Here is a 13402-nt window from a genome sequence, read left to right as displayed (position 1 = left end):
GACATGAGGTGCAGGAAGGCCATTGACATCTGCCATCTGACTTGCAGGTTGTCATCTTGTACTGGTGGTCTTTTTTTGTCTCCCTCCTACTCATTCACCTATTTATACTCAGGGTTTTTTAAAGTTAAACTTAGTAAAGGTCAGAGTTTTGGTAGAACACTTATTTAAAGTATTTTTTCCAAAATTAATCGGATTGTCTGTTTTGTTGATACGATCGATTTGAATATGAGTCTACTTACTTTTTTTTTCCCCTTCTGATGGTGTTTTGGGATTCAGTGCATGCCTGTTATTTAGTGCATACTTCTTTTCTGAAATTCGATGTATGCCTATAGTAATTACATACATGGTTTAAAGTGTCTGTCCATCACTAAATCTTGTGTGTTTGCATGCAAGTGCATGTGTTTATAGATAGCTATGGTTGGCATATGATTACTTCCTACTAACCTTCCATCATCTCATCTGCATAGTGTTGTCTTTGAGAAGATTCAGCCAGTAATTCAAGTGCTTACTTGCTTCAGGCAGCTGTCTTAAAGAAACCGTTTGATAGGCTTAAGTCCCTAAGTATGCACTTTTCACAGGTATGGATTCTTCCTAAGCCAACACTTGGAAGAGTCTTAGTTCAGAAACAATACCAGCTTTTTCCCTGTAGAGGATTGTCACAACTTCTGACTTGCACTTGAAGTCTCTCTCGGGGGCCAGACATGGAAAGGCTTGTTGAAGAGCTAGTTGAAGATGCAATTACAGAAAACCAGATCTTACTTGTTTGTGAAATACTAGTTAAATATACACTGAGAATTAATTGCTTGCAAGGATTATTTTTTTCTTAAATTCATGTTCTTCAATGTATTTTTCTCTGTGTCTTCTCTAAATTTTAGAGAAAAAGTAAATATTATACATGAGCATCTATTTTAACTCATTGTATCTCTGGACACAGGTTGTTTTGTGTAGTTTCTGCCTAGCATAATGGACCCAATTTCTTGCTGGAGCCTCGCAGTATTAAATCGTGACTTGTTGGATTTTGCTCTAGGAATGGGTAGTATGCCAAATCTGTCCATGCCAACGTCTATGTCTACGATCACACCATTAGCTCCCATGTCTCTGACCTCCATGACTTCCATTCCTCCTTTGGTTATCTCTGCTCCCCTGGTGCCTTCTGCCAGTACCTCCTCGTTGCCAAATGGAACATCCAGCCTTCTGCAGCCTTTGTCCGTACCTTTCTCTTCAAGTAAGTATAGTACAGTGCAGTACTTGCTTTCAGAATTGTGAATCTCATTTTCTCTATGGCTAGTTTCAGACAGGAATGCTAATACTTGCATGTGAGCTAAAAAAAAACATGTTAAATTGTATTTCTTCCAAAGTTGACATTTGTCAAATCGGTTCTAACTAGTTAATCTTAACAACAAGGCGCTGATTAGCTTTTCTTACTTCTGTCAAAGCCTTGAGTGTTTATTACGAAGTTTTACCTTCTACCCAGTTGTTTTACAGTTTTTGGTGGTTTTTTTTGTTTGTTTGTTTCAGCACTGCCTCATACTGGTTCTTTAGGTCCCATGGCAGGAGGGTTTGGTGGTACTAGTATACAGAAGGCACAGTCATTGATCGATTTAGGATCTAGCAGGTATGAAAGTTTAATTTTAAAATGGTTGTGTCTTAAACTTGAGTAGCATACCTTCCAAAACTTAAAGAGCATTTCTATTTTCAAAGCATATTCATTAAAAATGAGTCCATCCGATATAATCTACAAAGTCTGAATATAGATTGTTTTGATATGCACAATAATCTTTTCAATAAATCTGATAAAACTATCTGAAGTAGGAGAGGAGTTCAAATGGGAGAAAGTGGCGCCGAAAAGAAAGGAATGTACCTCATTAGTAAATAGAAGTAAAACTTACCAAGTGGTTATAAAAGCAATGTTCGAGGATTGATGGGCTTGTTCATTATAGAGGGCACTGTGTAGTTAGCAGGCATGTAAGAATAGTATTGGTTATAAATATTTATGTGTGAGTTTGTTTTATGAATAATAGAAGATTATGAATCTTTATTATCAGCTGCTCAGTTTCACTGGGTTTAGAGCTTTGCCATAGATGAAGTGAGGGACTAGGCTGAGGCCTAGATGCTAGCTGGGCATCCCAGGAGCAGTCTCCCAAAAGGCAGTCCAGAGAGCATCTCCGCCCCAGCTCAGCTCCAGGAGGTGACCCAGAAGTGCTCGCACCTCTTGGCTGCTGATACAAGGCCTGAGGATGAACACATGTCAGACTCTGGGCTCCTCACACAGGCAGACAGACACCCGATGTTAGCAGACGTTCGATAAGATGGTGGTAGGCATGCTGTGTGCCTGTAATAATATTTTTTGTTTGTTTTTTTTTAATTGGAAGGCTTTCTTTGCTGGTGTTAGTGTTACAAAGTAGCTCTTCTTCGATGTTGCTGTTGACAGCATTTCCACCATTGCCTTATCTAATTCAATGCAAAGGATGTCTATCCAGCATCTCGCCAGAAAGGTTTTGTTTCTGTCAGCATTCTTTGTTGCCTTGCATACCTGCAAATAGCTTTTTACTTGACAGAGTAGGGGATTACCTTAAACAAGGCAAGCTGGATGCACCTGGTTTTGTCTGATCTTCAAAGGTGGGATGCTGTGAAAATATGCTGGGAGTTGCAGGCAGAATTTTTACAGGTCCATCAGCACTATTCTGCAGAAACTGAATGACTTGGAAAACTTCCATTCAGCCTGTCGTTGTCACTAATAGAAGAGGTAGGGGTGTAATACAGTGGCTTTAGAACCTGCTTTTGGTTGTGAGTTTATCAGGTACATTTTTATGCTCATGGTTATTCATTTACATACCTCTTAAAGTTATTTAGATATCTGTCCAGTGCTTCATAGCCCTTGTAAACATTCTTACAAAAGCTGAGTTTTCCTCCAGTAGTATTATGCAGTGGTGACTGATTAATTATGCAACATAAGTGCCTGTGATACCAAGGGAACAGGATCTTGAAATGTGTCCCTACTTTCACAGTAAAACTCCATCTTAGTGATGAAAATATAGCAAGTTAGCAGAAGTAAAACTTTGTGGAAGTTGTTTCATATTACCCACAGATGCCATATATTTTCTGTTCCAATACCTGTTTATTAAGCCAAGAAACTTAGAGTTCTTTCTTTATCTTTGTATATGTGTGTTGTATTACAGCTCAAATTCTTCATCTAGTGCTTCATTAGCTGGGAATTCACCAAAGATTGCATCCTCAGACTGGGCGGTTCCTCAGGCCTCCAGATTAAAGTACAGACAGAAATTTAACAGTCTTGATAAAAGTATGAGTGGATATTTATCAGGTGAGTATGGCATTTGATACAGAGGGGGGAGAATGAGCAGTCTTTTCTACCTTTGGAGTGTCACAGGCTGAGGGGTGAAATCCCAGCTTGGGATTTGACTGCCATGTGAAATAAAAGCTGACATTGTTTGACATTCAGACATACTCAGGAAAGTGTGGGTTTCAGCTAGTGGTTCCAGTCAGCCAAGAAATGGAAATACCATCAGTTTATTGGCTTGGGCTCTGTGTTAGACCTGGAGGAGGAGCCTGAGGAAGCAGCAGTCTCCCCAGGCAGAGTGGGGAGGCTACAGCAGGAGACAAGAAGAAAATAGTGGCAGTGGTGGGATCTAACTAGAAGAGCCTGAGAACCAAAAGGCTGGGGAAGTTAGCCCCATGAAGTCAGCCGTCATTTTTCAAGCATCACTCTTTGGACTGAGACTCCTTCTTAAGACTTTGTAAAATGGGGAACATACCATGATTGGTTTTGTGCCCTGTGCTCCTATGTATATTTGTTAGTAATTGCTTAGATATTTGGGCTTTATCTTTTCAAAGAAAGTGATTCAGGAAAGACGCTGCAGTACTGCAGCCATGTTTGGAATTTTTCAGAAGTAATTTAAGGTAGTTATTCTTGGTTGACTTTCAGTGATATTTATGCCATACCACAGCATTATGGTGGTTTCAAAAGACTAAATGCAAAGTTAATACAAGAGTAGAGTTTTAAAAAACTGGATTACTCACTGTAATGCAGTGATTGGAGCCCTGGATGAGCAGTTATTAGTTGTAAAGTTAGTATGTATTTTGAATAAGCACTTACCTAGCTTACAAAAAAAAGGAGGACAGTTCTCTGTTTCTAAAAAGGGACTCAGTGCTTTTTATCTTGCTCAGTTGATTTTGGCCTGAAGGTTTCATTGACCTGCCTAGAAAGGTATATGGTTCTTTTCTATCAAAGGAAAACCAACAGCTTTCCAGCATGCTAGCTCAAGGTTTAGGTAGACAGTCAGCTGTGCTTTTTTAACAGCTGTGAGGATTACCGTAAATATGCGTTTTTCATGTGAGCTTTTCTAGTAGGTGCTCTGAGGGGGGGCGGGGGGTGGAGGGAGGGAAGTACACAAGAATACTTAATATCATTATCATGTTCCTGTTGTTAAGCCTGGAAATAAAGCCAACTGTTAGCCTCTGATGAAAATGGATTAGATTAATATGAACTGGGGCATGTTTATTTTTAATGACCCACTTCTTGCTACATGTGAATCTTTGTTCAAAGTGTTTCTTTTTATTAAAACCTTTTACACTTTCACTAAGGATTTCAAGCAAGGAATGCCCTTCTGCAATCAAACCTTTCACAGACTCAGTTGGCTACTATTTGGTAAGTTTAGTTACTGATTATGAATTCACTGTTTGTGGTGTTGAAAGGATATGTACTTTATTTAATAAGAAATGATAAAGGGACACCATAGATCTAAAATCATAAACTGAAACTAAGCTACTTCTTAAACTAGTTCGTTCATTAGTAACAGTTTGAGAAGACACCATGACATATTATAATTTTTCACTCTTTGCATTTGTTCGTTGAACTCCATATAGTACAGATACTAATTTCAGTTTCTCATTCAGTGATGAACTAGTTCAGCTGAGATGAGGGCTTGTTAATTTTAAAAGTAGGATTCTGAAATCAAGCTTGTTAGTTTTTAGTTTTACTGCGGTCCCCGTAAAGATATCTACGTCTTACATATCTGTTAAGACATGCCTTTACTCTGGTGATGGAAATGGTTACAGTTGTTTGAAGGCTTGAATAATATGCCCTGCTAGATATGGTAATTTGGATTATGCCTTCAGACATAACTCAGATGTTATACATAAAATTTAATGGCCCAGCAGAATTCACAGTACCTTTTTCTGAGTTCCCTTTCTTCTTCGTCTTTGTCGCAGGGCAGTCATTTGTTTGTCTTTAGAAGCAGCAAGCTGAAATATTCCTTGTATTTGTTCAGCTTGTTTGGTTGCATGCTGTGAAGGTAGAAATGGAGTGTCAGGTTGTATTCCCCCACTCGGGAGCATGGGGAAATGAAGCAGGTGTGTAGCGACTGTTTTCCTTCTGGGTGCCTAGCCTGAAGATAGCCCTAGCCAATGCAAGGAGCTCTGTGTACCCACGTAGAGAGATTAATGGCCCAAATTTCAGTTTTGCCCAAAGCAAGATGTTACTAGTGGTTCTACTGGGGTGCTGCATTCATGGTAATTACTGTAATAATAGTACTGTTACGTGTGAATTGTGCTTGTCTGTGAATGTAATAAAGTCTTATTTCATCATTTTCTTTTGTTTTTCACTGTGGTGCTGGGGTTTTTTGTTTGGTTGGATGGTTTCTTTTTGGTTTTAGTAGGGGTTTTTTTAACTGTTCTTCTTAAACAAGCAGTTACTTTATTAAACGTTTCACTGAAGTGCAGTCTAAGGATGCATTCCTGCAGTTGTGTCTACATAGATAGTTCTTGGAGAAAGGTTCCTGCTTTCCTGCCTGCATCTCTGGTTTCCCACACATACCTCCACCACCCTGGTTGTGTGGGAAGCATTTTGTAGACTAACAATACAATTGTGTGGTTTGCCTTCTCTGTAGAGGGGGTGGGTGATCCTTTTCCTACCCGTGGAGGGTACTGTGGGGCAGCTCGTGTCTTCGTTGTACTGTTGAAGGAGACACAAGGGGTGGTGGTGGAAATTTTATGCAAAGGTTCGTGTTGTAGAATTTCATGTAATTCTGTATAATGTTTGCTTTTGTTTGAAAAAAAAACAACACTTGAAAAAGTGGTTTCTAGCATTTTGAGCTGCTTAAGAACAGTCCTGGTTTCTCTTCTCAGCTCTTCTCTTAGTGATGCAATAATTCAAGATATGTCTTCTTGCTGTATTTTATGAAAACATCTGAATAGCAGTGCATTATTAAAGAAAATAATAGATCCCTTCATCAGCTATTCATGTTATTAATTGTAGTTATTTTTGCCAGAACATTTTACAGGAATTCTCTATTTAAAAATATATATTTACAGTAAATTTTCAGCTGTCATTTGTGAGTGGCTGTGATGTTTGGTTCTAATTATTATTGCTGTTAAAACTGTGCAGGTCACTAGCTGATGTTGATGGAGATGGACAGCTCAAAGCTGATGAGTTTGTGTTAGCCATGCACCTAACTGATATGGCCAAGGCCGGACAACCTCTGCCACTAACTCTGCCTCTCGAACTGGTGCCACCTTCTTTCAGGTATGTCACCGAGGAGAGTGAAACACAATATATTTTCAATGGAAGTGTTTTATACAAAGAAAACTGTTATTTCTCTAACAACGGTGGGGGTTTTTTCCCTCCAGAAGTGGAAAATATACTGAAAATGTAAATGGAACCCTGCCATCTTACCAGCCTGTGCAAGAGGAGGAGCCACAGAAAAAACAGCCAGGTAAAATAGGGTTCACATTCTTAATGTATAGGGCTGTCTTTGAAGAGCACTGAAACCTTTGGAAAGTGGAAGATACAATCCGATCCCTAGGGAGCTTCACTTCAGGAGGTAGATCCCTTTTAACGTGGATGGCAGGAAGGTCATTAAGTGGATGTAGTCAGCCTATTACATCTAATAGAATTGAGAAGGCAGAGATAGGGGCTATTTTTAGCTGTAGGAAAGGAAAAGTGTGGTGATTAGTAATGTATTTTTGCAAAGAAATCATTCATGGCCAAATACTGCCATGCTACTGCAACTTTTTTTTTCCATTGAAAGTTCCTGGCATTACTTTGTTCTGAACATTTTGAAAGCGAGGAGTTCCAATGTAGTTTAATTTTCAGAAAAGTAGATGCAGTTTGCACGTAACACAGATTGTACTATTGACTCCCTGATGCTACCAGCAAAGGTTGCTTGCATGCACACTGCGAGACACGACATGCCTGTCTTTTTGGAAGGGTGGTTGCTGGGAGCCTAAACCATTCCTTTGTATCTCTTTTGATCATATAGTGCAGGAATTGAGCTTGATCCTGTCTTGTTTTCTGCTGTTTTTAACTCCAGGAGCTCTTACTGGGAACACCCTTAAAAACCAAGATCTTTCTCTGTGTGTTAATGTTTCTTGCACAGTAAAACCTTTTTAACAGAAGATAGTCTTCTCCTAGATTATAAAAGGAGGTCTTTTGAATTTTGGAGGAAACAAGTAATTTTCATGGTCTGTTTTAAACTACAACACTTTATTCCAATTGCAAAAAAAAAAAAAAAAAAAAAAGACTTAGGAAAACTTAAAGTTATTTTTGAAAAGAAAAATAATACTTTAACAAATATAAAATGCTTCTATCATCCATGACCCAACAACCTGAGCTTGCCAAAAAGAAAGTATCTTTAGTGGCATGACTGAGGTAGTACTTTGAGAGCAGTGTTTTGCACAGGACAGAAATAACCACCTTTCCTTATTTTAGTGACATTTGAGGACAAAAGGAAAGCCAACTACGAGAGAGGAAACATGGAGCTGGAAAAACGCCGTCAGGTCCTTTTGGAGCAGCAGCAGAGAGAGGCTGAACGTAAGGCTCAGAAAGAAAGAGAAGAACAAGAGCGAAGAGAGAGGGAACGTCAGGAACAGGAACGGAAAAAACAACTCGAAATGGAAAGGCAACTGGAGAGACAACGAGAGTTGGAAAGACAAAGGGAAGAAGAAAGGAGGAAAGAAATAGAAAGGCGGGAGGTTGTTTTCTTGAAATTATTTTTTAATGCTTGAAGGAATATGTACATGCATACAGTATCTACTTAACAGTGCATTCAGGATTTGAATGCTGGCTTTAGTCCTGTCTCCTCGCATGGCCTTTGGCAGGTTGTCTTGGAAAGAGAACACAGTTTCTGTTTGGAAACATTGCGTCTTATAAATTAATCAAGTGTTGGTATAGGTTGAAGATTTTTCAGATACTTCATAGGCCAGATGAGGTTTTCTTGGACAGATTTCTTGGGTTTGTGCAAAAGTCTGTACCAAACAAGATTGTACAGAATTCATAATGGATAATATTTTGACAGTTGAACTTGAGACAAATTTGCATCTACTTGGTGTTGCAGCGCACGCATAAGATATTTTATGTAGTTTTGTGAAATACTCAAGGGAGGTTATGAGCAATATTTGCCCATGTGCTCATTTGTGGGCAGTATTTCAAGCTAATTAGACTTTATCTTTGAATTACGTAGCTTTTCTTCATCCAGAGTTCAGAGTATGGCATGAAGAATCTTACAGGATCACTTCCTCCATTCTTTGATGCTCTATATAAAAGCACTTTAAAAAAGAAATACGTTGGTTGCTGTTATGCTATTTAGAAATAGAGCATGTTATATTAAATCATAGTCTCCAAGTTCTGTGTCTCCACTGGAATTTAAGGTAATGGAACTTTTCTGCAGGCAGCAAAGCAAGAACTTGAGCGCCAGCGACGATTGGAATGGGAGAGAATTCGTCGCCACGAACTTCTTAATCAACGTAACAGGGAACAAGAAGAAATTGTCAAGTTGACCTCTAAAAAGAAGAGCCTTAATCTTGAATTAGAAGCCCTGGTAAGACGGAAATTTCACTACAATCTTGAAATACAGTATTTTAAAGTAGGCAAATCTGAGAGTCTATGTTAATGGTCTGTTAGGAGTTTCATTCCATTTTGAATGAGGAATCTAAAGCAGATATTTTGGGTTGTTTTACAGAATTGATCATAAAATACTTGCCCACAGATTTAGTGGAGAGGAAATTTTTGCCGTATGTGGTATAATTTGCCTTTTGATTTCTTTCTAGACGGACAAACATCAGCAAATCTCAGGCAGATTGGAGGATATTCGAAGCAAAAAGCAAATTCGAAAAACTGAACTGGAGGCTTTAGATAAGAAATATGACCAAGGAATCATGGAAGTCAAGCAACTACAACAGCAGCTTCAGGTATATGACTTTCTGTAGTTTTCCTTTACTTCCTATTCTGTGTTTCCATAATGCTGTTGATAATACATTCCCGTAGGGGGGAATAGTGAATCAGTTTGATTATAGTGAAGAGAGGAAATCAGCAAGGCTATCAACATTGCAGTGTTTTACTTTTTTTTATTTGTTGTATGTGCTGCAACAAGCTGATAGTTGAATGAGGTCAGTAGTTAAAACCTTAGCTGTTCTTTTGTGAACCAATAATAGTGACTTCTCTTTAATTATGAATTCTTTTATGGCTCCAGACTCAAATTTTGGAGGAATGTTTTCCTGAATGTAGAGCAAGATGTCTTTGGGTTGAATTATCTTGTTGCTCTTTTTTTAATCTCTTTGAATAGCAAGACATGAATTACTTCAAATTAGTTGACTACCATAAATCATCCTCTGCTGTATTTTTATGTAATGCTCGTGCATGTCAGGAAACTTCTTTTCATGTTCCTGTGTGTCACAGAAAGTTACTGGTTTTTGTTAGGCTTGGGGCCATCAACTTACATGTTCTCATGATTATATTTACACTTTTAACATGCCTGTTAATTTTTTGTCCAACTGTGTTAATGTTTTTGGGTGAAAAAGCATTCAGCTTTAATAGTATTTATATTGAGGGTATAGAAGTAATTTTTTTCCTCTATCCCATAATGATGACTTGTATCCATGTTTCAGTAATGTGAATTGAAGTTATGTTTGAAAATTCATCCGTTTTTACTTACTGATTTATAAAAAGTAATAAAAATTTGTTATGTTCTCTTCAATATCTACAGGAATATCAGAGTAAACTAATCTATTTAGTTCCTGAAAAGCAGTTGTTAAGTGAAAGAATTAAAAATGCTCAACTTGAAAACACTCAGAGTAAGTGCCTGCACATGAATTCTCTTCTGTTTGCACTGCTGGCTTTTCATCATTTGTTAAAAAATTGAAGGATACAGAAGTGTTAATCGCACTTTCACTTTTATATCTTTTCAGTTAGTGCCATGTTAGCATTGTTTCGTCTGCATTCCATTATTTCCTTCCTGCTCTAAACAAGGGGCAAACAGACACTTTTGTGAGAAAGCACAGATTTTGCTTGAAACTATTGATTTATACAGACTATACAGCCCACAGATGATATTACACCTTGTCTTTTTTGGTAGTGTAAGCTCAAGAGAGTTCATTTATGTAAAATCTACACTGGTCTTCACATCAAATCACACTAGAAGTCCCTATCTAGAAGTTTGCTATGGATTAGTCTGATACTACAAAATACAACTTGTAATTTATTCTGTACGTATTACATGTAGTGCATGTGTGTCTCAGTTGGGGGTTGAAGCCATTTCTTCTTTGTGCTGTATGTGCGTAGGAAGGTAAATCAAGGAGTTTTGAGGGAAGTGTTTGGGAATGCGTGTATATTAGGAAAATAATAATTTGTGAAAACAGAAATCCTTGTAAAATGGTTTGGTTTTCCTTGTGCAGGTACAGGAATCAGTTCAGTGCACAAGAAGTCCCTAGAAAAGGAAGAATTATGCCAAAGACTTAAGGATCAACTGGATGCCCTTGAGAAAGAAACTGCTTCTAAACTTGCTGAGATGGATGCATTTAACAGCCAGCTTAAGGTACCTGCATTATCTAAATTCTTAGTCTTAGACCAGTAAGCAGTATCTTTATGTCTGTCCAGTCATAAGGATTGGTGGCACTTCTACCAGGCCTCCAAAAAGCTTTCCCCAACTTCCAATGTCAAATAAGGTCTTGGAGTAAATAATGCAATAAACATGCACTTAAAACTGTTGCTAATATACTAAAATGTGAATCTCTTGCTAATCGTTGCTTTGCATGAATCAACTTGCTCACTCTCAACTTTGACCTTTTAGAACTCATTTTGATTTCGCATTGAAGTTTTTCAGGCTCTTGCAAATTCTGTTCTTACAGTGCTGAGGTTATATTGGCTACTATTTTTGAATTGTGGATGGAACATTTCACTTTTATTGAAAGAAGTACATGGTTTCCTAGTACATTGTACAAGATCTGGTAGCAGGCTTAAGTATTGTTCTAAAAGTAAGCACAGACCACTTATCTGTGTAGAAGTTAAGACATAACGACCACTGGCCCTGAAGGTGTTTTTGTTTCAGAGGCAGCTCTTGACTTGCCTAAAAATGCATGCAACTCTCAGGCAGGGTAGCGTGCATCCACTTAACTTTATTTACTAGCTTACTCTTAGTGGCACTGATGTGAACTTTATTCTTAAGTAATGGATTTATGCTGGGCCAGTGTGAGGGCTCTGCACTCTCCAATAAAAAGAGCACAAAGTAAAATTTGTAGGTGTTTAAGGAGTTTCTTTTATTTAAAAAAAATGGCTACGTATAGCATGTATTTTTAGTTACTTGTTTATTGCATGGCTTGCTATGTTCAGTGGCTGCATCCACAGTTCAGTCTTCCCTAAAATATGTTTTTCAAAATACAGTACAGAGATTAATTGGCTTTTTATCTACCTTATCTTACAGTGTGAGAATATGGATGATTCTGTTCTTCAGTGCCTTTTGTCTCTGCTAAGCTGTCTCAACAACCTCTTCCTCTTACTTAAGGTTATTTTCTAATCTTTGGCTCTTTTGGTTTTTAATTATTTCGCAATTTTTCTCTGCTTACCCTTTCTGTTTGGTTGTACAACTTCTATTAAATAATTTTTCCTAAAAGAAAATCAATAGGCTCTTTCTCTTTCTGCTAGCTTTTACATCCTTCTAAAGACTTAAAATTTTCTTACCTGCTTAGAAATCTAAACTGCAAAATACTGATAGCCATTTTATTTCTTAATAGACTATGTTCACGAATTTGGTTTATTCAGTTATTTTTTTCTTTTTAGTTAAGGTAACATCAACCAAAAAACCACTGTCTTAGATGGAAATAGTGTCTTCTCCCACTTTTCCATCTGTTGTTCTCTACCTGTGTCCATACATCTTAAGCTGTGACTCAGATATACAAATTCTCATCTAAGTTTTAAAAGTCTAGACATAACATCATTATACAGAATATGGTATATGATATGGCAAACGTAACGCTATTAAACCTCCAGATTAACCCAGTACTAAAACCTACTTGCTGTTTTTCCTCAACACTGCTTTTGTCTGTTGGGGTCCGAAATCTGACTTCAAGAATAATTGAGAGGGGCGCGCAGACCAGAGTTACTTAACTGACCTTTCCATTTTGCATAAAGGTTCTTCTGTCCTTAAATCAAAGGTGCAATTTTTTTTTGATGCAGGTTGTTTCCACAGTGTTCCTCAATATCTATGCAAAATGAGAATTCTCAGCTGAATATGTTTGCAGAAAAATTGTAGTCAATTGCTTGATTTAGTTTATTGCTACAGAGACTTTCGCTGACACAGAAACCTTGTTATCTTGCCCTTTTCATATAAATTGTACAATAGCTCTTATGCAACGTGATTATTGGCAGAGGTGCATATTGTAGCAGGAATGGGTCATTCTTAATTGCTTTATTTGCATTTATGAGATCAGATATGAAAAGTCAGAGTATACCTGTTGCATTGCTTAGTGTGTCTCAATGAGAATCCTAAGGAAAAAATAATGTAATGTCTTACAGGTGTTTTGTGACTTGGTGAAGTACAATCTAAAGTAATTCTATTACTGTTGGTTTTTTAATTCTGTACACATAATTATCCCAAAGATTCATGCAGATTTTTCTGCTGTGAAAAAGTTGTTATCAGAGGGAGATGCAATAGGAATTAAAGGATGTGCTCAAAAGAAAAAGAGTAAAATTGTGATATTTACAAATACAGGAAAACTCCAGTCTGATTTAGTGTCTTTAGGCTGTGGCCTCCCACAGTGATAAGCCTGCTGGATATTTTTATAAGTTTTTTTTTATTTAAATATGAGACTGATCATTCAGAAAGCATTGCAAAGGCAAACACCCTACTGAAGGGGTGCGTTCTCAGGTTTATGGTATTGTGTTGACTTTCACTTGAAGTCTCCTTCCTTGTAGTTATTCAAAATATACTACCTTGCCTTCTGTGCCCTTAGATAATGTTGTGTTTGAACACTCAGTTTTATATCTTTCCTTTTCCTCTGTCGTAATAGCCATTTCCAGCAGGTGTATGGCTGGAAGGGCTCTTTGAAAGTCTAAGTTACATCAAAGGCTTTGCAAATCTGCCATCCTTTTATACTTGTGTTTATTTTACTTTCT

At 37.6% G+C, this 13402-nt stretch overlaps 1 protein-coding gene across 3 annotated transcripts in view; it reads left to right on the top strand.

Moving 5' to 3' along the window:
* Positions 1-13402, top strand: part of ITSN2 (intersectin 2) — an 87520-nt gene that overhangs the window by 36790 nt on the left and 37328 nt on the right. For all 3 annotated transcript variants that reach the window (XM_055810661.1, XM_055810662.1, XM_055810663.1), the window contains exons 6-16: positions 1028-1225; positions 1519-1615; positions 3180-3322; positions 4603-4666; positions 6404-6541; positions 6646-6731; positions 7727-7989; positions 8685-8834; positions 9064-9204; positions 9999-10086; positions 10687-10826. In XM_055810661.1, the coding sequence (XP_055666636.1) occupies positions 1028-1225; positions 1519-1615; positions 3180-3322; positions 4603-4666; positions 6404-6541; positions 6646-6731; positions 7727-7989; positions 8685-8834; positions 9064-9204; positions 9999-10086; positions 10687-10826 (1508 nt within the window). The remainder of the gene's footprint in view (positions 1-1027; positions 1226-1518; positions 1616-3179; positions 3323-4602; positions 4667-6403; positions 6542-6645; positions 6732-7726; positions 7990-8684; positions 8835-9063; positions 9205-9998; positions 10087-10686; positions 10827-13402) is intronic.

This window comes from Falco peregrinus, chromosome 7, assembly GCF_023634155.1.
Source record: "Falco peregrinus isolate bFalPer1 chromosome 7, bFalPer1.pri, whole genome shotgun sequence".
NCBI lineage: Eukaryota > Metazoa > Chordata > Aves > Falconiformes > Falconidae > Falco > Falco peregrinus.
Note: the sequence above shows the minus strand (reverse complement) of the source record. Positions and strands in the feature narration are given on the sequence as shown.